The 24,857-nt window shown below is 52.6% G+C and overlaps 1 protein-coding gene across 1 annotated transcript in view; it reads right to left on the reverse strand.

Annotated features, from left to right (window-relative positions):
* ITGB5 (integrin subunit beta 5) overlaps positions 1 to 24,857 on the reverse strand; it is a 152,774-nt gene that overhangs the window by 98,170 nt on the left and 29,747 nt on the right. The window contains exons 3-5 of the mRNA XM_075609898.1: positions 19,344 to 19,551; positions 16,759 to 17,008; positions 4,501 to 4,669 (exon numbers count right to left, since the gene is read on the reverse strand). Coding sequence (XP_075466013.1) covers positions 4,501 to 4,669; positions 16,759 to 17,008; positions 19,344 to 19,551 — 627 coding nt within the window. The remainder of the gene's footprint in view (positions 1 to 4,500; positions 4,670 to 16,758; positions 17,009 to 19,343; positions 19,552 to 24,857) is intronic.

The following is a 24,857-nucleotide window of genomic DNA, read 5'->3' on the forward strand; positions in this document are numbered from 1 at the left end:
ATGCCGTGACGTGGCTGCATACTGGTCATGCCGTGACGTGGCTGCATACTGGTCATGCCGTGACGTGGCTGCATACTGGTCATGCCGTGACGTGGCTGCATACTGGTCACGCCGTGACGTGGCTGCAGGCTTATAACGCTTTGGCCAAAGGGTTTAACTAAATGACCCTTATTCATGAGAATACTAACATTGAAGTATTTAACCATGTATTTTATCACATTGGATGAAGCATTGGGTATTTTTATCCCATCCTATCCCTCCCCGTCTTGACCCCATTCCCTCCCATCTCCTAAAACCTCTCGTTCCTACTATAATCCCTACACTCACACACATTTTTAACTCCTCCCTCTACTCTGGTACCTTTCCCTCCTCCTTCAAACATGCAACAGTTATACCATTACTCAAAACAGCAAGCTTGACCCTACCTGTCTTTCTAACTATCGACCTGTCTCCCTCCTGCCTTTTGCCTCTAAACTCCTTGAACGTCTTGTATTCTCTCGCTTGCTCCACTTTCTCAACACCTATTCTCTCATAGACCCTCTACAATCTGGCTTCCGCACTGCTCACTCCACAGAAACAGCCCTCACTAAAATAACTGACGACCTCCATGCTGCCAAAGACAGAGGTCATTACACTCTGCTCATATTACTCGACCTCTCTGCAGCATTTGACACCGTGGACCACCCTCTTCTCCTTCACATTCTCCATACTCTTGGTATTCGGAACAAAGCTCTATCCTGGATCTCATCCTACCTCTCCCATCGTACTTTTAGTGTCTCTTCTGCTAACACCTCCTCCTCCTCTATCGATCTCTCTGTGGGGGTACCCCAGGGCTCTGTCCTGGAACCTCTTCTCTTTTCTCTGTACACACTCTCTCTAGGTGACCATATCACATTTCTTGGGCTCAAATAATCACCTCTATGCTGATGACATACACATTTATCTTTTAACACCTGACCTTACACCAGCGGTACAGACCAAAATCTCTGGATGGTCCTCCTCCGACTCACTTAACATGTCAAAGACGAAGCTCCTCATACTTCCGCCCAGGCCTGGCCCTCCTGCCCCCATCTACATTAGTGCTGGTAGCACTATCATACACCCAGTAGCCCAAGCACGCTGCCTAGGGGTCACACTCGACTCCTCTCTCACATTCAAAATGTAGCCAAAACCTGTCACTTTTAAAAAAAAAAATCCCCTCTGTATCATCACAAAGATACGCCTTTTCCTCTGTTACTCGACGGCTAAAACTCTGACTCAGGCCCTCATTCTCTCCCGTCTCGACTACTGTAACCTCCTGCTGTCCGGCCTTCCTGCCTCTCACCTGTATCCCCTACAATCTATCCTAAACGTTGCTGCCAGAATCACTCTACTCTTTCCTAAATCTGTCTCAGAATCTCCCCTCATGAAATCCCTCTCCTGGCTTCCGATCAAATCCCGCATCTCACACTCCATTCTTCTCCTCACTTTTACAGCTTTACACTCTTCTGCTCCTCCTAACATCTCAGCCCTAATTTCTCGCTAACACCATCCAGACTCTTGCATTCTGCTCAAGGATGTCTACTCTCGACCCCCTTTTTATCTAAAGCCCTCTCCCGCCTTAAACCCTTCTCACTGACTGCCCCACACCTCTGGAATGCCCTTCCCCTCAGTACCCGACTAGCACCCTCTCTATCCACCTTTAGAACCTTTCTTAAAACACACCTCCTGTAACGAAGCATACGTGTGTCTCCACTGACTGATACTATATATCTCAGATGCGCCGACCTTCGCCCCTGCAGACGCACTTACCAGAACTCCCTCCTGCTATCTCTGTAAATTCTCCTTGTTTATCACTTAGACTGTAAGCTCTTCGGGACAGGGACTCCCTTTTCCTTGTTACTTTTATGCCTGAAGCGCTTATTCCCACAATATGTTATATTATTATGTAACGTGTATTACTGCTGTGACGCGCTGTGTACATGGATGGTGCTGTATATAGATATACATACATACACACTGCCATGCACAAACACGCAACCCTACACACACACACTACTATACATACAGACGCAACCCTACACACACACTGCCATGCACAAACACGCAACCCTACACACACACACACTGCCATGCACAAACAAGCAACCCTACACACACACTGCCATGCACAAACACGCAACCCTACACACACACACACTGCCATGCACAAACAAGCAACCCTACACACACACTGCCATGCACAAACACGCATCCCTACACACACACTACCATACATACAGACGCAACCCTACACACACACACTGCCATGCACAAACAAGCAATCACACACACACACTTCCATGCACAAACAAGTAACCCTGCACACACACTGCCATGTACACACACACACACACGCTCTATCATGATGACACAGAAAGCCCGTCTCATACGTTACAATATTTCCTGCTGACAATGACAGTTTCCACACTATATATAAAGATTGGTCAGGGCAGCACCAGGCTCATGGGACATTTCTTCATTCAGGGACTTTTTACAATGGGGGGTGGGGGGTGTGGGGGGGGGGAGATTTAGGGTTTGTGGTCACAGCTGGATTACACAATAGGAACAAGTCCAGGGATGTGATTGAGCAGCAAATCAATGTATTGCAGCGGGAGGGGGAAGTGAGTGGGGGAGGTCAGTGAGGAGTGGGGGTCAGTAATGGGGGGGGGGGGGGTAAGTGAAGGGGAGGGGGGCAGTGGGGGAGGGGTCAGTGAAGGGGAGGGCGGGACAGTGAGGGGGGACGTCAGTGAGGGGAGGGGGGGGACAGTGAGGGGGGACGTCACTGAGGGGAGGAGGGGGGGACAGTGAGGGAGGGGGGGGGACAGTGAGGGGGGACATCAGTGAGGGGAGGGGGGGGGACAGTGAGGGAGGGGGGGGCAGTGTGGGGGGGGACAGTGAGGGAGGGCAGCCTGATCGGTTATTAGAAATATGAATTCCCCCTCAGAAAGTTTTAGTGATTTGAATCTGGGGAAGAATGCATGTTTTGCTGCTTTTCTGGGAACACTGAATTCGGGTTTGTGTCTCAGTAATGATTACCTCATAATTACAGCAAACAAAACGCAACAATTCACCTCTCGTTTCAAGGACTGACAAACAGTCTTATCACCAATAGACAATAGGACAAAGGATGTAAAAACCACCACAGCTTCTATTACACTTTAAATAATTGTTTAAAGTACTTGTACTTTCTTTAAGGTTTAATCAGCTGCTTTTACACAGGCTGCGTGCGAGGATCCTGGGAGGGATCACGTGCTCTGCATGCGAGGATCCTGGGAGGGATCACGTGCCCTGCATGCGAGGATCCTGGGAGGGATCACGTGCCCTGCATGCGAGGATCCTCAGAGGGATCACGGGCCCTGCATGCGAGGATCCTGGGAGGGATCATGTGCTTTGCATGCGAGGATCCTGGGAGGGATCACGTGCCCTGCGTGCGAGGATCCTGGGAGGGATCACGTGCCCTGCATGCGAGGATCCTGGGAGGGATCACGTGCCCTGCATGCGAGGATCCTGGGAGGGATCACGTGCCCTGCATGCGAGGATCCTCAGAGGGATCACGGGCCCTGCATGCGAGGATCCTGGGAGGGATCATGTGCTTTGCATGCGAGGATCCTGGGAGGGATCACGTGCCCTGCATGCGAGGATCCTGGGAGGGATCACGTGCCCTGCATGCGAGGATCCTGGGAGGGATCACGTGCTCTGCATGCCAGGATCCTCAGAGGGATCACGGGCCCTGCATGCGAGGATCCTGGAAGGGATCACATGCCCTGCGTGCCAGGATCCTCGGAGGGATCGCGTGCCCTGCTGCGTGCGAGGATCCTCGGAGGGATCACATGCCCTGCTGCATGCGAGGATCCTCGGAGGGATCACATGCCCTGCTGCATGCGAGGATCCTCGGAGGGATCACATGCCCTGCTGCATGCGAGGATCCTCGGAGGGATCACATGCCCTGCTGCATGCGAGGATCCTCGGAGGGATCACATGCCCTGCTGCATGCGAGGATCCTCGGAGGGATCGCGTGCCCTGCTGCATGCGAGGATCCTCGGAGGGATCGCGTGCCCTGCTGCATGCGAGGATCCTCGGAGGGATCACATGCCCTGCTGCGTGCGAGGATCCTCGGAGGGATCGCGTGCCCTGCTGCGTGCCAGGATCCTCGGAGGGATCGCGTGCCCTGCTGCGTGCGAGGATCCTCGGAGGGATCGCGTGCCCTGCTGCGTGCCAGGATCCTCGGAGGGATCGCGTGCCCTGCTGCGTGCGAGGATCCTCGGAGGGATCACATGCCCTGCTGCATGCGAGGATCCTCGGAGGGATCGCGTGCCCTGCTGCGTGCGAGGATCCTCGGAGGGATCACATGCCCTGCTGCGTGCGAGGATCCTCGGAGGGATCGCGTGCCCTGCTGCGTGCCAGGATCCTCAGAGGGATCACGTGCGCTGGTTGCAGAGGGTAAGTAAGGAGCTGTGAGAAGGCGCAGGAAGTACTCACCTTGCACACAGCCGCCTGCAGAATGGCATCGAAGCAGCCCTCGGGGGCGTCCCGGTTCCTGGACACCTGCTGCCTCTGGACCTCGGCGTTGAAGTCGCTGACCCGGTCGGTGAGGGAGAGGAGATGGTGGAACCCGAAGGACGGGACGCAGCTGGAGAAGTGTTTGTAGCTGGGAGCAGAGAGAGCAGATATCAGGCGTGAGGCCTTCCCACAGGGACCCGCGTTACCCCATCCCTGCCAGGAGGGGCCCCCGTTACCCCATCCCTGCCAGGAGGGACCCGCGTTACCCCATCCCTGCCAGGAGGGGCCCACGTTACCCCATCCCTGCCAGGAGGGACCCACGTTAACCCCATCCCTGCCAGGAGGGGCCCCCGTTACCCCATCCCTACCAGGAGGGACCCACGGTAACCCCATCCCTGCCAGGAGGGGCCCCCGTTACCCCATCCCTGCCAGGAGGGACCCGCGTTACCCCATCCCTGCCAGGAGGGACCACGGTAACCCCATCCCTGCCAGGAGGGACCCACGTTAACCCCATCCCTGCCAGGAGGGACCCACGTTAACCCCATCCCTGCCAGGAGGGACCCACGTTAACCCCATCCCTGCCAGGAGGGACCCACGGTAACCCCAGCCCTGCCAGGAGGGACCCACGTTAACCCCATCCCTGCCAGGAGGGACCCACGTTAACCCCATCCCTGCCAGGTGGGGCCCGCGTTACCCCATCCCTGCCAGGAGGGACCCACGTTAACCCCATCCCTGCCAGGAGGGACCCACGTTAACCCCATCCCTGCCAGGAGGGACCCACGTTAACCCCATCCCTGCCAGGAGGGACCCACGTTAACCCCATCCCTGCCAGGAGGGGCCCACGTTACCCCATCCCTGCCAGGAGGGACCCACGTTAACCCCATCCCTGCCAGGAGGGACCCACGTTAACCCCATCCCTGCCAGGAGGGACCCACGTTAACCCCATCCCTGCCAGGAGGGACCCACGTTAACCCCATCCCTGCCAGGAGGGACCCACGTTAACCCCATCCCTGCCAGGAGGGACCCACGGTAACCCCAGCCCTGCCAGGAGGGACCCACGTTAACCCCATCCCTGCCAGGAGGGACCCACGTTAACCCCATCCCTGCCAGGTGGGGCCCGCGTTACCCCATCCCTGCCAGGAGGGACCCACGTTAACCCCATCCCTGCCAGGAGGGACCCACGTTAACCCCATCCCTGCCAGGAGGGACCCACGTTAACCCCATCCCTGCCAGGAGGGACCCACGTTAACCCCATCCCTGCCAGGAGGGGCCCACGTTACCCCATCCCTGCCAGGAGGGACCCACGTTAACCCCATCCCTGCCAGGAGGGACCCACGTTAACCCCATCCCTGCCAGGAGGGACCCACGTTAACCCCATCCCTGCCAGGAGGGACCCACGTTAACCCCATCCCTGCCAGGAGGGACCATCAGTGTGTCGCTGGTCATGGGACAATACCGCAGAATAATATCCCGAGGCTACAATGTGTGATACACACACACACAGCCAGTGTAACACACACAGTGTAACACACAGCGTAGCACACACATACACAGTGTAACACACACATACACAGTGTAACACACACATACACAGTGTAACACACACATACACAGTGTAACACACACACATACACAGTGTAACACACACATACACAGTGTAACACACACAGCGTAGCACACACATACACAGCGTAGCACACACATACACAGTGTAACACACACAGCGTAGCACACACATACACAGCGTAACACACACATACACAGTGTAACACACACATACACAGTGTAACACACACACATACACAGTGTAACACACACATACACAGTGTAACACACACAGCGTAGCACACACATACACAGCGTAACACACACATAAATATCGTGTAACACACAGTGTAACACATAGCGCAACACACACACATAGCACAACAAACAGTGTCAGGTTGGGTACTGAGCGCGCGTGTTAGCAGCGTCCGTTACAGAGGGCGAGTAGGTGCGTTTGATGAGACGGCAGAATCCTTTATAAAGGCGGCTTCGGGACAGGATTATGGGACGGGGAAGGGCGGGAGAAGACAGCAGCCCCCCGTCTGCAGAGGGACCCCTGCAATGTTTGGCTCGTGGCCTCTTCACCAGAGAAACAACATTTTTTGCCCGAAGACGGCAGATTATACCGAAATGCCCTGAATTGGGCGCAAAAATCCGGAAACGGCAGATCTCCCGCGCCAGAGACATCACGAGAAAGAAAGATCTCCGAGACACAGAATAATAACCAACATTTCTAATTACAGACACACAAAGGTCACTGCCACGGACTTCATTTACCAATAAAGCTACTTATTGTATATACACTATGGTAACCATGGCTACCTGACATTCCTGGGGTAGGGTGACGCCGTGGCGAGGTTAGAAGGACGTTTTATATACACGTATAAACACACACACAGCGCGCAAAGTTTCTGCGCTGCACCCCGTGTACCAGCCCCAGCGGTCGTGCGCCCCCCTTTCCTGTGACCCGGTGTCATTTCCTGTGACGTTACGTGACCCGCAGCGTCATTTGAAGCGTGTTACCATGGCGACGCGTCCAGAAGCCTACTGAATCCGGCAAATTGAGGTTGCAGAGGCCTCGCGTGGTCCCCCGGCATTTAACTTAAATGCCTCGGGGAAGAGCGTGGGGCGTCTGTAACCGCCGCGCCCGCCCTGATTTAGAAGACGGAGATCGCCCTAAGATCATGTTCACTAGACGGAGATCGCAGCAGCGCTACGACCCCCCGATCTGTGCGGGATTAACGCGGGAATCTTTCACTCGTGTAAATAATCTCAGTATTTTTCCTGCTCTTTTCTGATGTTTGAAAAACCTGATCTTTTCCATCTCTGACCTTTGAACTGAACGGGCTCCGGGGAGAGCTCCCTTTTAACCCTCAGACACTATTTCAAATGTTTATATCTCCTGGGCGAAGAATCAGATTAAAACATTACTGAAACCAGCTTTGGAAAAGGCGTGAAAAGGTCTCCTAAAGTCTTAAGTAAAAATAAAATGCAAAACAAAAATGGCAGTCAGTGCGGACGGCGGCTCCCGGCAGCACCCGGCGGCTCCCGGTAGCACCCGGCGGCTCCCGGCAGCACCCCGCGGCTCCCGGCAGCACCCCGCGGCTCCCGGCAGCATCCCGCGGCTCCCAGCAGCACCCGGCGGCTCCCGGCGGCTCCCGACAGCACCCGGCGGCTCCCGGCAGCACCCGGCGGCTCCCGGCAGCACCCCGCGGCTCCCGGCTTTTTGTACACAAATGAACAAGTCGCTGACTGAACCCGCTGGAATCCATTGTTACCGGCCCAGACAGCAAAACTATGCAGAAAATGCAAGTAAAACGAAGGCGTTCTGTGTGGGAAATCCCAGTGTGAGAGACACGCTCGCACCAACCCGGATACACTCACATCAACACGGATACACACACACTCACATCAACCCAGATACACTCACACTCACATCAACACGGATACACACACACTCACACTCACACTCACATCAACCCGGATACACTCACACTCACATCAACACGGATACACTCACATCAACACGGATACACACACACACTCACATCAACACGGATACGCACACTCACACTCACATCAACACGGATACACACACACACACTCACATCAACACGGATACACACACACACACACACTCACATCAACACGGATACACTCACATCAACACGGATACACACACACACTCACATCAACACGGATACACACACGCACTCACATCAACCCGGATACACACACGCACTCACATCAACCTGGGTACACACACACACTCACATCAACTCGGATACACACACACAGTCACATCAACCCGGGTACACACACACATCAACCCGGATACACACACACACACACACATCAACCCGGATACACACAAACTCACATCAACCCGGATACACACACACATCAACCCGGGTACACACTCACATCAACCCGGATACACACACAAACACATCAACCCGGATACACACACACTCACATCAACCCAGATACACACACACATCAACCCGGATACACACACAAACACACACATCAACCCGGATACACACACTCACATCAACCCGGATACACACACACACACACACACACACACACATCAACCCGGATACACACACTCACATCAACCCGGATACACACACACACACTCACATCAACACGGACACACACACACACTCACATCAACACGGATACACACACAGACACTCACATCAACACAGATACACACTCACATCAACACGGATACACACACACACACACTCACATCAACACAGATACACACACGCACTCACATCAACCCGGATACACACACGCACTCACATCAACCTGGGTACACACACACACTCACATCAACTCGGATATACACACACACACTCACATCAACCCGGGTACACACACACATCAACCCGGATACACACACACACACACAAACTCACATCAACCCGGGTACACACACACATCAACCCGGTGTGACAGAGTCACTGACTCAGTAGGCTGTGACAGTGAATGTAGAGACGCTGCAGCCAGTTCACAGAGTGTTAATCTCCTCAGACAGAGAACGCACAGCTGAAGACTGATTAAATAGGGGCTGATCTCATCAGTGAAACAAGTGCTTTAAAAAGCAGGAAGTTGCTCACAAGGTGAGCTTGTTTTTCTACGTGAGGGTGGAGAGAACTCTCCCGGCTAGGAAGCTGTAGCTGTTGCTCTGGTCCCCCAGTCCTGCGAGGAGCTTTGCTGCTGGGACCAGCTGGGACCCCAACCCAGGATAAAGATCAAGATCGCTGCGAGGCTGGACACAGCCTGCTCCCCGGAACCGTGTTCCTGTTTGCTGTTGGAGCTGCATTACAGATAAGACTTTATTATTATGCTTATTGGTTATCCTTTGTGTAGCATATGTTTTGGGCATGACCAGATTAGCTGGCTGCCCTGTTAGTAAGGGCTCAAGAAGTGAGTTAGTTTCCCTAACGGGAACAGGCTTTAATTTCTAGAAAGTAGTTCTTAAAGGGACAGTGCACCCGTACTTTATTTTGGTTGTGGCTAATAAACCACTATAGTTGAACGTTTCCCATCGTGTCTAGCGTCTTACTGACCCCGCCGCGAGGCCGTCCTGCCACAGGTGAGGTGAGGTGAGAAGTGGGATGCTACACCTCTGGGGGTCAGTAGATGAAGATGTGTTGAGACACTGAACTCAAGCGGAAAAAAAAAAATGATTTTTGCTAAAGCATGGAAGTTACAGCTAGCAAGCGCTGAGTGTAAATTTTGCCCTGTCGGGTATGAAAGGATTGCTGTGTAAAGCTAATGCCTTTTGCTGAAGCAAGTGAATTTGCAGCTAGCAAGTGCTGTGAGTAAAGTTTGCCCTGTCTGGTAAGAAAGAAAGTGAAAATGGATTTTTGCAAAGAAGTTGCCCTAAGAAGAACATAGAAGGTTCAAATATTGTAAAGCAAGTACAACGTACGTGTGTTGTGCAAAGTCTGCCTCGTCGGGTGTGAAAAACAAACAAACAAACAAACGGGGTTTTAAAATGGCCGTCGTCATGTGTCAGTTTTGCAATGTACATAACCATACAAAACAGTGTCCATTCAGGCCATATGATGATTATGGTCCCTCGACATTTCTCCTCTTGCCCATATGGGGGCCTAAAAGGCTTTTCCTTTTTGGGTTTGGAACATGTTCCCAATCCGACAAGTGGTGGCAATAGACTTAAAACATTAAATCAGAAAGAAATGTCATGGATCTTTTGCATGGACAGCCTCCACCCACAAGGTCTGAATGTGGATTGGGAGCTGTCCCATTTTTTGTAAACTGTATATCATAAACCCTTTAGTTAGATGTCTGCTAAATTGTAGGAAAGCACTGATCCTGCGGTGTCTATTCGGTTTACTGTTTATTACTATCCTTGTACAAAAGCCGCAATTATTTGGGTTATATTTTGGCATTATCAGATGGAAAACTGTATGGTATTAAATATTTTCAATACTTAAAATACTCAAAATATTTTTATAATGTAATATTCTAAACTATTGTGGTCAGCATCATCCTTATATTTTTTAAATCAGTTTATTACTATCCTTGTACAAAAGCCGCAATTATTTGGGTTATATTTTGGCATTATCAGATGGAAAACTGTATGGTATTAAATATTTTCAATACTTAAAATACTCAAAATATTTTTATAATGTAATATTCTAAACTATTGTGGTCAGCATCATCCTTATATTTAATATAAAATTATTCTTACGGGTACCTTAGAATTGCAGTACCTATACTGTATCTGCTGCCAGAATCATGCTATATGATTCTATTTCAATGTCCCTAAATAAGCTTCTCCTGTTTTAATTGACATTTGATTTATAACATGCTTTTCACATGTTTTTTAAGTTTTTTTAATTTATTTGCACGAGGTGATATGAATATATTTAATTAATTAATTTTTTTAAATAGATGTTTAGAGGTCTATATAGTTTAATATGATAAGGTAGCTATTTATGTCTGTTTGGTGTTATAACTCTATGTATCACTTATGTAATCTATGTTTATCACTTATTTGTTTATTTTCTGTAAAGTCTGTTGGTTTGTATTGAAATGTAATGTCTCCCATATACCAGTTTGCTTTAACAGCCAGAAGATGGTTCCTGGTATAAATACCCATTTACCTGACACTTATTGAGATATTATATCACTTGCTGCATTCGGCAATAGAGGGGTTAAACCCTTCTGTATTAGGCCTTGTGAGCCGCTCCCTCCAAATTTGCATAATCACTAATTGGTCAAGATCACATTATAGTGGGCGTGTAATTTCAAACACTCGCGCGCGGGAGCATATGGGTATTTAAGGTACATCTATGGCTGTAGTATAGCACTCTTTGAAAAAGTCGCTCAGACGAAACGCGTCAGAGAATTGTTCTGTCATTTTAATTCAGGGCTTTTATGCCGCATTAAAGTTTTTTTGTTGCACGCCGCCGCCAGCCTGGTATTTTTCACTGCAGTGCTCCAACATCTCCCCCTTCCTCTTCACTTACCTGGTTTTCCATTGCTGGGACGGATGCACGCCAAAGAGAACAGTGGTGAGGTTTCCTTCTTCCCTGAACGAACAGCTCAACAGGCACAGGCTGAGACAGCCCCGTGAGTCTCTGCACTCCCTGCTCAAGGACCCGCTGGAAACACGTGACCCGCCAGAGAAGGAACCGCCGGATGGGACAAGCACTCCGGTCAGGTTAGAGGTCTCTCTTTCCCTATAGCGGTTTACTCTATGTGCCTGAGCTTTACATTATACATGACTGTATACGAATTGATGCACTTAATGGGGGAACCTTCACACTGATCATGAATTACTAAAAACCACTGATCCCTTGAAGACTGTGATAACGGTCTTCAGCAAACATCAATTTGAAGCACCCTTTTAGGGTTTACTCCCTTACCAACATATGATGATTATGATGACGACGCATATGTGGCCCCGATAAGAGAGACGTACCCGCAGATGAAAGCTGCAAAAGTGACCAGTGTGTGTGTGTGTGCCCAGTACCACTGATGTCTCTGGAACTAATAAAACAAAGAAAAAGAAGAAAAATATTTTTCAAGTCAGACAACAGGCGTCAGCAAGCCACCGAGATGTGCTGCAGACCGGAGTGATGGGCAGAAATGTCACAGGAACGGTGGCAAAGTAAAAGGAGGAGCAAAGGGAAGCTGAATCCTTGATCCAGGTAAAAGAGGCCTTAATTTCTGCACTCCAAACTGCCCACCGTGATTATAATGTCTTACAGGAACAATTGAATAGGGAGCGAGTAGCGAACGCCGAGGTACAGAGGTGTATACTCCCAGCTATACAAGAGTATGCGGCTTTAAAGAAAACAGAGCGTCTCTTACGGAGTGAGTTGGAGGAGCTGAAGACAAGTTTGGATAAGGCCAACACCACAATTGCTAACATGGAATCAGAGAGAACGAGTCCTGACTGGAGACTATGCTATCAGATGTCCTAGAGAGATGTGCAAAACTTCATCAAAGACTTACAAGTTTCTCACCAAGAAGCTAGCACGCTCAAAACAGAGCTGGAGCTCTCACGCCAGGAGGGCCACTGTCTAACTACAGAGCTAGTTACTTTGAAGAAAGCTAATGAGACGGTCCTAAGGGATATAGAGACTGTAAAAATGGAGAATATAAACCTGAAAGAAGAGGTTTTAAACCTGACTGGTCAGGTCAGTGATGGGACTGGGAAGCTTCACCAAGCGCAGAAAGTGAAGACGCAATTGGCGCAAGAAAAATTAGAAGTACAGGCTGCTCTGCAGAATGCAGAGAAAATGCTGGAAAAAGAATGCCTCGCCCTGGAGCAGCTGAAGATCACGTTGAGCGCCACAAGAGCATCGCTGGAGGCGGAGCTTAGAAGCCAGGTGACTGTGTGAGAGGGAACATGAGAAGGTACAAAGACTGAAGCAAGAGCTGGAGAAGCAGAGAGGCAACTCCATCTCCATGAGACAGTATGCCAAGGAGAAAGAGGCCTGGGAAACAGAAGCAGCCTCGATCCTAGCAACAAGAACTGCAGAGCTCAAAAAGATGAAGGAGGCGTTGATGCAAACCCAGAGTAAGCACCGGGAAGAGGTGAAGGCCCTGAGAGGGGACTGGCAGCATCAGATTGAAGAGTTGCCGATGCAGATGGCTGAGCGCGAGATGCAGCGCTCCAAGAGGGAGGAGGTGTCCGTCCGTCAGGTGGCCTGCCTGATGTTGCACCATGAAACCGAGATGGCTGATATCCACAAGCGGCTGTACTACACGACCAATGAGGGGGCCCGGCTACAGCTGGAGCTGGACAAGGTCCGGGAGGAGCACCGGCAGCTGCAGGTCCAGAATAAAGAAAGAGAGACAGATTTAAGCCTTGCTCTGAGTCTGCTAGGAGACGTAGAATCGCGACTCAATTCTAACAAAGATGAACTAGCAGCCGCACTGTGTGAAAGAAGAAAGGCAGAAGGACTGCTTCAAGACCTGAGGAAGGACCTGGAGTCTGAGTGTGCTGGCCGCAAGATGGCGGAGAAACAAAAGTGTGACCTAGTCAAGGAGCTTGAGGCTCTGAAGACTGAGCGGGACGCTACGTTGGACTCTACAGCTGCCCAGCAGGAGGTTTCTCAGATGAAGCTGGCGGAAAAGCTTACAACCCCAAGACAGACGTTTGGGTTACTGAAGCAGTCCAAGGAAAAGGTGGCGGTAGAGATAAAGCAAGGGAGGCGCTCCAGGAAGCATGACCGTGATACCGTTGCAGAACTACAGTCTACTTTCCACAAGGCGTGGAAGGCGAAGGCCAAGTGGCGATGCACTGACACAGTAAGAATCCAATCAAACTACAGTGCCCAGGGGACACAAAGTGGATTCCTTGCCATGAGGGCAGCCACTAAGAGACAGCCGCGAATGAGACGGAAGTGTGCCCGTGATCATAAGGGGAGAAAGACCGCACAGATGGTCCAGCAAATCTCCCAACAGAGTAAGTTAAAGAGTCAAGACAGAAAGGCCCAAGCCTATGAGTCTGCTGACCGTAAAAGAGAGGTGCCATGGGGTGTACTTCGGGTTAATAGGAATCCCGACCAAGTTGAAGTACTGAAGATAAATGGTGTGGAACCCAACACTGAAGGTACGCTGAGGGAGAAAGGTCCAAAAGAGAAGGCCAAACAGTCACTGGCGAGTGTATGCAATGAGCTGATCGAGGTCAATGCTCTTCTACAGGGTAAAGGAGACTCTGAGCACAAGAGGACAAGGACAACGATGCATCTTCAGGATTTGCAGATCAAGGTCACAGCGTGGCGTAGAGTCCTGGCAGAGAGAGCTAATAGACAGCAGGATGCTCAGGAACCTTGTCAAGAAGAGACACAACAAAAGCGGAGCATCAACCTTAAACTGAAACTGGCACAAGACAAAGAGATAGGGAGGTACCAGCCTTCAGACACAGGTAGCCTGGTAATTACCCCAAAAAGAAAATGCCTAAATAGGAAGGCAATAAAAAAAAAAGGGGGGGAGGGAAGGGCCGACGTCGGACATTTTCGACAAAAATGCTGGTGCACGGGAATGGTGCACGGGCCGCTCCACAGGACAATGTTTCGCTGGGGAGAGGGATATGTGACAGAGTCACTGACTCAGTAGGCTGGAATAGTGAATGGAGAGACGCTGCAGCCAGTACACAGAGCATTAATCTCCTCAGAGAGAAAGCACACCTGCAGCCTGATTAAACAGGGGCTGAACTATCAGTGAAACAAGTGCTTTAAAAAGCAGGAAGTTGCTCACACAAGGTGAGCTTGTTTTTCCACAGGAAGGTGGAGAGAACTCTCCCGGCTGGGAAGCCGTTGCTGCTGCTCTGGTCCCCCAGTCCTGCGAGGAGCTTTGCTGCTGGGACCAGCTGGGACCCCAACCCAGGATAAAGATAAACATTGCTGCGAGGCTGGACACAGCCTGCTCCCCGGAACCGTGTTCCTGTTTGCTGTTGGAGCTGCATTACAGATAAGACTTTATTATTATGCTTATTGGTTACCCTTTGTGTAGCATGTTTTGGGCATGACCAGATTAGCTGGCTGTCCTGTTAGTAAGGGCTCAAGAAGTGAGTTAGTTTCCCTAACGGGAATAGGCTTTAATTTCTAGAAAGTAGTTCTTAAAGGGACAGTGCACCCGTACTTTATTTTGGTTGTGGCTAATAAACCACTATAGTTGAACGTTTCCCATCGTGTCTAGCATCTTACTGACCCCGCCGCAAGGCCGTCCTGCCACACCGGATACACACACACACACACACACATCAACCCGGATACACACAAACTCATATCAACCCGGATACACACACACTCACATCAACCCGGATACACACACTCACATCAACCCGGATACACACACACACATATCAACCCGGATACACACACACTCACATCAACCCGGATACACACACACTCACATCAACCCGGATACACACACACTCACATCAACCCGGATACACACACTCACATCAACCCGGATACACACACACACACACATATCAACCCGGATACACACACACTCACATCAACCCGGATACACACACACTCACATCAACCCGGATACACACACACTCACATCAACCCGGATACACACACACACATCAACCCGGATACACACACACTCACACACATCAACCCGGATACACACACATACTCACTCACACCAACCCGGAGTGGCAGCGAGTGCGGATACACACTGAGTAGTAAGCGTGGACACACACACTCAAAGCAGCAGGGAGGTTCTGCGGGGCCCCCTGAATCCTGTGACTCCCTGCGCCCTGTGTCTCCTGTGACTCCGTCTCCTGTTACTCCCTGCCACGTCTCCTGTTACTCCCTGCCTCGTCTCCTGTTACTCCCTGCCTCGTCTCCTGTTACTCCCTGCCTCGTCTCCTGTTACTCCCTGCCTCGTCTCCTGTTACTCCCTGCCACGTCTCCTGTTACTCCCTGCCTCGTCTCTTGTGACTCCCTGCCTCGTCTCCTGTTACTCCCTGCCCCCCTCTGACTCCTGTTACTCCCTGCCTCGCCTCCTGTTACTCCCTGCCTCGTCTCCTGTTACTCCCTGCCACGTCTCCTGTTACTCCCTGCCTCGTCTCCTGTTACTCCCTGCCTCGTCTCCTGTTACTCCCTGCCTCGTCTCCTGTTACTCCCTGCCTCGTCTCCTGTTACTCCCTGCCTCGTCTCCTGTTACTCCCTGCCTCGTCTCCTGTTACTCCCTGCCTCGTCTCCTGTTACTCCCTGCCTCGTCTCCTGTTACTCCCTGCCTCGTCTCCTGTTACTCCCTGCCTCGTCTCCTGTTACTCCCTGCCTCGTCTCCTGTTACTCCCTGCCCCTCTCTGACTCCTGTTACTCCCTGCCCCTCTCTGACTCCTGTTACTCCCTGCCCCTCTCTGACTCCTGTTACTCCCTGCCCCTCTCTGACTCCTGTTACTCCCTGCCCCTCTCTGACTCCTGTTACTCCCTGCCCCTCTCTGACTCCTGTTACTCCCTGCCCCTCTCTGACTCCTGTTACTCCCTGCCCCCCTCTGACTCCTGTGACTCCCTGCCATTCTCCTGTGACTGCCCTGTGTTTTCTGCGAGCCTGTCCTGTTATAGGGGTGCCCCGGAAACATGGCACTGTGGTTAGGGATGTCCTGAGAGAACAAAAAAGGTTGAACAAAACCCCCTGTGTTAGACAATATATCCGGGCGGCACTCACCCCGCGCAGGGGTTGTTCTGGTATTTGGGGGCGGTGTAGGAGAAAGGGGAGATGTTCTTGTCCACGAAGGAGCCGAATCCCAGGCGGAAGTTGCTGGTAAGTTTCTTCATCTCAGCGGCCAGCTTGGTCCCCAGGCTCCGGATGTTATCCAGGTCGTCTTTCATGGACAGGGACAAATCCATCAGGTAATACAGGTCCACGGGATAGTCCTCCACCTGCCGCACCTCCACCTTAAAGGAGACGGCAGCACCTGCAGGAGAGGACAGGGACAAATCCATCAGGTAATACAGGTCCACGGGATAGTCCTCCACCTGCCGCACCTCCACCTTAAAGGAGACGGCAGCACCTGCAGGAGAGGACAGGGACAAATCCATCAGGTAATACAGGTCCACGGGATAGTCCTCCACCTGCTGCACCTCCACCTTAAAGGAGACGGCAGCACCTGCAGGAGAGGACAGGGACAAATCCATCAGGTAATACAGGTCCACGGGATAGTCCTCCACCTGCCGCACCTCCACCTTAAAGGAGACGGCAGCACCTGCAGGAGAGGACAGGGACACTGACCCCATGGGAAATATACACACACACACACACACACACACACACACACACAGATACACACACAGATATACACACACACACACAGATACACACACACACACAGATACACACACACACACACACACAGAGATATACACACACACACACACACACACACACACAGATACACACACACCCACACACACACACCCACACACACAGAGATACACACACACAGATACATACACACACACACAGATACACACACACACACCCACACACAGACACACACACACACTTCTAATTCACATTATACTCATGAGCAGAGACAAGTGCAATTATGGCGTTCCTCCAAATAATTAGTAACATTGGTGGTCTGATCCTGAAGTTTAAGGACCCCCGGTCATGTCACATGTATGTATAATTGTATGTATACAGCACAGTGTACACAGCACTTTACAATATTACAACACAGGGGAAACAAAGTACTAACGGTGAGCACCGCAGTAAATGAGAACAGACCCTGCCCCGAAGAGCTTACAGTCTGCCAGGAGCTTTGAATGATTCTCCGACGCTGAACCCTGTCACTGGCAGAGGGTCAGCGCAATGCGCCGCTGCTCGCCTCTCCGGCAGTGACAGGGTTAGGTGTCAGGCGGAGACGCTGGATGCGATTCATGTGGTTACACGGCCGGCTGTGAGATCACTGCCGGTGCCAGCAGGCATCCCGCACACGGAGGTCAGACGCTGGCGACATGTCCTCCGTGAGCGCGGTGCAGCCAGGGACGTGCAGCAATGTAAGTGCACGCAGAGCTGCGGCCTTAACCCTGTCACCGCCATGCATTACACTCCAAACCCATAACAAAGCACCCAATTGTGTGTTAACGCCTCCCCCGGAGCAGACAGGACTGTCCCCTCGTATATCCCCGTTATAAAGCGCTCCTCCTCCCCGACTCGAACACGGGCTTTGCAGTATTTCTGGGCTGGGCAGGTTTACCATATACATGTTAAGATATGGTGGGTGAAAAAGGCAACAGAAACCCTCCACCGTTAGCGTATAGCCAGTAAAGAATACCGCTTGTGAGCACAAACATTGCAAAGCCGGTATAAACCAACCTCACACTGAGGATACCCATCAAGGTTGAAACATGTTTGTGAGTGGTTTAAACTAGTCCCATGCTGTGCTTTAAATGGGCTCCATGTGAATGGATATTCCAGGCAAAAGGTGACAGATTGTGTGCTCATTTGCATGTCATTTCCCAGAATCCCTTGCTGCAGTGGGAGCACTGTATGTTGGGTGATAATGGTTGAAAGGCGGGGTTGCAGATATATATATATGTGTGTGTGTGTGTGTGTGTGTGTGTGTGTGTGTTTTTGTTATTATTCTCCTGCATGCTTGCCGATCTCAGTAATGGAGTTCATGGTTTGAGGCGGTGAACACAATGTGACAATAAGAACGGATCGTGGCAGCACCGTGTGACCTAGAAAACCACTCGGGAAATGGATTTCCTTTCCAATGCGCTGAAGCGGAGAAAAGGCCGAACGGGCGGGGTGGATCATGTCGGATTGTTCCATGTTTTCTAAGGATATTCTATTCCGATAGCATTTCACTATTATATATATATATATATACACATACACATACACACATAAACACACACACACACACACACACACATACATACACACAAACACATACACACACACACACACACACACACACACACACACACACACACACACGCATATAAATACACATATACAGATACACACACACACACACATACACACACACAAACACATACACACAAACACATACACATACACATACACATACACACACGCATATAAATACACATATACAGATACACCCACATTTACAGATACACACACACACACACACATACACACACACACATACACACACACACACACACAGAATTGGGCCGGGGACCGTGTGAATCCAGGAAAGGCCGCACACTTTGCCACAATAGAAATAGGAATGCTGATTGATGGTCATTATTATAGCAGGTCTGAGGCAGACTGACCTGGCCGGAGAGACAGGGAGAGGTTCTGCGGGGTGATCTGGATGTAGTCAGACTGGGAGAACACGGACCCCTTGCTGCTGAGGGGGAGGCCCTTGGTCACAGTGACGTTACTCACTGGACCCTCAATAGACTCCCGAGCACATCCTTTCCCCAGGAGATGCTCCACCAGGTCACACCGCGACGTTACCGTCCTGGGACTGCCAAACTCCTACAGCGGTGAGGAGACAAAATAGCCGTATACTGTAATATATACACAGCGAAAGCACTCAGCCACACGACACCTGTATAACATCTATATATTTACAGACACTAGATTGTTACACTTGGTTCCAGGCTCCTCTGTGGAATATATCAGGCGTAATACGGGGGCGTTCAGGAATCACACGTGGGGGAGTTCAGTGATTCCAGCGACGTTATAAGACACTTTGTAGCAAACGCACAATGCTGCCAGATTCAGAGGTTCCCCGACGCTCGGCGCTAATATCTCTTGGCGTTGGAAACGCGTGGGGGGTGTAACAATGAAGCGTGTGAGCGGGTAAACAACCAAACAAAACACGTCTGGGGAAAACATTGAACTGTGACTAAGGAACAATCCGAGCCATGTTTTTATTGAAGCCGGGGGTCTCCAGAGGGGAACCCCGGTAATTTCAGCCCCGAAGACCCCCTGCTTCCGGAGATACTTACCTCCGGAGGGGATGCCGGTATCTCTCTGCAGCTTAAATCACAGCGTCCCATTGGCCGAAGGACGCGGGAGCTTTGAAAATCCGCCATAATGTGAACCCTGCGGCAGCTACCGGCACCTCCTACGGAGGCTGTATCTGCGGCAGCAGGGGGTTCCCGGAGCTAAAATTAAGGGGTTCAGCTCTGGAGACTCCATCGGAGGCACGCGGCGGCACTCGGAGGCACGCGGCGGCACTCGGAGGCACGCGGCGGCACTCGGAGGCACGCGGCCACACTCGGAGGCACGTGGCGGCACTCGGAGGCACGCGCCCGCACTCGGAGGCACGCGGCGGCACTCGGAGGCACGCGGCGGCACTCGGAGGCACGCGGCGGCACTCGGAGGCACTCGGAGGCACGCGGCGGCACTCGGAGGCACGCGGCGGCACTCGGAGGCACTCGGAGGCATGCGGCGGCACTCGGAGGCACGCGGCGGCACTCGGAGGCACGCGGCGGCACTCGGAGGCACGCGGCCGCACTCGGAGACACGCGGCGGCACTCGGAGGCACGCGGCGGCACTCGGAGGCACTCGGCGGCACTCGGAGGCACGCGGCCGCACTCGGAGGCACGCGGCCGCACTCGGAGGCACGCGGCCGCACTCGGAGGCACGCGGCGGCACTCGGAGGCACGCGGCCGCACTCGGAGGCACGCGGCGGCACTCGGAGGCACGCGGCCGCACTCGGAGACACGCGGCGGCACTCGGAGGCACGCGGCCGCACTCGGAGGCACGCGGCGGCACTCGGAGGCACGCGGCGGCACTCGGAGGCACGCGGCCGCACTCGGAGGCACGCGGCGGCACGCGCCCGCACTCGGAGGCACGCGGCCGCACTCGGAGGCACGCGGCCGCACTCGGAGGCACGCGGCCGCACTCGGAGGCACGCGGCCGCACTCGGAGGCACGCGGCCGCACTCGGAGGCACGCGGCCGCACTCGGAGGCACCCGGCCGCACTCGGAGGCACCCGGCCGCACTCGGAGGCACCCGGCCGCACTCGGAGGCACGCGGCCGCACTCGGAGGCACGCGGCCGCACTCGGAGGCACGCGGCCGCACTCGGAGGCACGCGGCCGCACTCGGAGGCACGCGGCCGCACTCGGAGGCACGCGGCCGCACTCGGAGGCACGCGGCCGCACTCGGAGGCACGCGGCCGCACTCGGAGGCACTCGCTAGATTGGTGCAAAATGTCCAAGTTACCAATTTTTGCGCCATTGTTTTGGAACAAAATGCTCCTCTTCATACGGATTCTCCGACGGGTCTAAAGAAAAAGCCCGTTCTAGGCCCAAACTGAAGCCGCGGCAGCGACCTGGGGAAGGCGGCAGCGACCTGGTGACGGCGGCAGCGACCTGGTGAAGGTGGCCATTGTGAGACATTGTTACTACAATAATCGGACACACACGTACTGGGGATACTGTGTCCGTAAGCTCGGACCTCGGACACACACGTACTGGGGATACTGTGTCCGTGAGCTCGGACCTCGGACACGCACGTACTGGGGATACTGTGTCCGTGAGCTCGGACCTCGGACACGCACGTACTGGGGATACTGTGTCCGTGAGCTCGGACCTCGGACACGCACGTACTGGGGATACTGTGTCCGTGAGCTCGGACCTCGGACACGCACGTACTGGGGATACTGTGTCCGTGAGCTCGGACCTCGGACACACACGTACTGGGGATACTGTGTCCGTGAGCTCGGACCTCGGACACACACGTACTGGGGATACTGTGTCCGTGAGCTCGGACCTCGGACACACACGTACTGGGGATACTGTGTCCGTGAGCTCGGACCTCGGACACACACGTACTGGGGATACTGTGTCCGTGAGCTCGGACCTCGGACACACACGTACTGGGGATACTGTGTCCGTGAGCTCGGACCTCGGACACGCACGTACTGGGGATACTGTGTCCGTGAGCTCGGACCTCGGACACACACGTACTGGGGATACTGTGTCCGTGAGCTCGGACCTCGGACACACACGTACTGGGGATACTGTGTCCGTGAGCTCGGACCTCGGACACACACGTACTGGGGATACTGTGTCCGTGAGCTCGGACCTCGGACACACACGTACTGGGGATACTGTGTCCGTGAGCTCGGACCTCGGACACACACGTACTGGGGATACTGTGTCCGTGAGCTCGGACCTCGGACACGCACGTACTGGGGATACTGTGTCCGTGAGCTCGGACCTCGGACACACACGTACTGGGGATACTGTGTCCGTGAGCTCGGACCTCGGACACACACGTACTGGGGATACTGTGTCCGTGAGCTCGGACCTCGGACACACACGTACTGGGGATACTGTGTCCGTGAGCTCGGACCTCGGACACACACGTACTGGGGATACTGTGTCCGTGAGCTCGGACCTCGGACACACACGTACTGGGGATACTGTGTCCGTGAGCTCGGACCTCGGACACACACGTACTGGGGATACTGTGTCCGTGAGCTCGGACCTCGGACACACACGTACTGGGGATACTGTGTCCGTGAGCTCGGACCTCGGACACACACGTACTGGGGATACTGTGTCCGTGAGCTCGGACCTCGGACACGCACGTACTGGGGATACTGTGTCCGTGAGCTCGGACCTCGGACACGCACGTACTGGGGATACTGTGTCCGTGAGCTCGGACCTCGGACACGCACGTACTGGGGATACTGTGTCCGTGAGCTCGGACCTCGGACACGCACGTACTGGGGATACTGTGTCCGTGAGCTCGGACCTCGGACACGCACGTACTGGGGATACTGTGTCCGTGAGCTCGGACCTCGGACACGCACGTACTGGGGATACTGTGTCCGTGAGCTCGGACCTCGGACACGCACGTACTGGGGATACTGTGTCCGTGAGCTCGGACCTCGGACACGCACGTACTGGGGATACTGTGTCCGTGAGCTCGGACCTGGGGCATATTTCCCTCTGTGTGATATCACTATGCGCTGAGCGGGAGTTTTATGTATTGACCGTGACAGGTTCAGGGTGGGCTAGCCAGGGGGCGCAGCTCCTGTCCTCAAGCCCCCCCTAACAGGTCAGGTTTTCAGGATATCCCAGCTTCGGCACAGGTGGCTCAGAGGCCCAGTCAAAGACTGAGCCTCTGATTGAGCCACCTGTGCTGAAGCAGGGACTGATTGGGCCACCTGTGCTGAAGCAAGGATATCCTGAAAACCTGACCTGTTAGGGGGGACTGAGGACTGGAGCTGAGCCCCCCTGGCTAGAGGGTGAGTACACACGTGGGTAACAAGCCCCGTCCCAGACTCAGAGACCCAGGCCAAAAAGAAGATTCTCCTCATTTCCAAAGAAACCAAAAATCAGCCAAATGACGGTTTTCTAACATGTGGTTATTTTGCAAACGGAGAGATTGAGCCTTTTAATAAAGAGCGAGTCTCACTCCGCAGCAGAAAGACATATACAGGCCGTCCTCGGTTATCCGACACAATGCGTTACTCAAAATGGCGTTGTAAAGCGAAACGTTGTAAAGCGAAACACGTTTTCCCATAGGAACACTGTTTAAATGAAAGGTTCCGTTCCTGAAGGCATTTTTAACACTAAAATACACCAAATATTTTATGCAGGCAATAAGATATGTAGCACACACATAAATTATATAGTCTATATACTGTATTATATATATAATATAACATAATAAATAATATATTATATAGTATAATATAATATTATATAGTATAATATTATATATATACGCTCTTAGGACGCTTTGCAACGTTGTTTAAGTGAATGTGTATGTATATACACACACACAACGTTGCAAAGCGTCGTAAGAGCGTTGGATAAGCCATTTTGGCGTTGTAAAAATGAATATAGGTATGCATTGCATAGCGTTGGATAAGCCATTCGTTGTAAAGCGAAGCGTTGTAAAACGAGGACTGCCTGTACAGAGACATATAGCGTGCACACCCCTCCCCCCCAGGGACGCCCCAACCCCCCTCCATCGTCACGCAGAAATGACCTAATATTTTCCACGTGACTCAGGGGGAGAGGCGCCGCGGATGCACAGGGTAATAATCCGCGTGGAGTACGCGGGGGGTTTAATGGCTCTGGGGTGGGAATATGTCACGGAAAAACGGGAGCTTTATAATAACTATACCACAAAACATGTCAGGCCAAGCCGTTCCAACGTTACATGATGAATTAGAAAGCAATGCTGAGCATGTCCACACACCTCTACTCAGAGAACAGAGACCAGAATCCACCACATCTACAGCCACGCCCGAGGCCAGAACCCATCACAAGAACCTTCCATACCGACCGCCACAGGCCAGAACCCATCACAGAAACCTTCCATACCGAGAGCTACGCCCGAGGCCAGAACCCATCACAGGAACTTTCCATACCGACCGCCAGAGGCCAGAACCCACCTCAGGAACCTTCCATACCGACAGCTACGCCAGAGGCCAGAACCCATCACAGGAACCTTCCATACCGACCACCAGAGGCCAGAACCCATCACAAGAACCTTCCATACCGACAGCTATGCCCGAGGCCAGAACCCATCACAAGAACCTTCCATACCGACCACCAGAGGCCAGAACCCATCACAGGAACCTTCCATACCGACCGCCAGAGGCCAGAACCCATCACAGGAACCTTCCATACCGACCACCAGAGGCCAGAACCCATCACAGGAACCTTCCATACCGACCGCCAGAGGCCAGAACCCATCACAGAAACCTTCCATACCGAGAGCTACGCCCGAGGCCAGAACCCATCACAGGAACCTTCCATACCGACCTGCTAGAGGCCAGAACCCACCTCAGGAACCTTCCATACCG

Source organism: Ascaphus truei, chromosome 7 (genome assembly GCF_040206685.1).
Source record: "Ascaphus truei isolate aAscTru1 chromosome 7, aAscTru1.hap1, whole genome shotgun sequence".
In the NCBI taxonomy this organism is placed as follows: domain Eukaryota; kingdom Metazoa; phylum Chordata; class Amphibia; order Anura; family Ascaphidae; genus Ascaphus; species Ascaphus truei.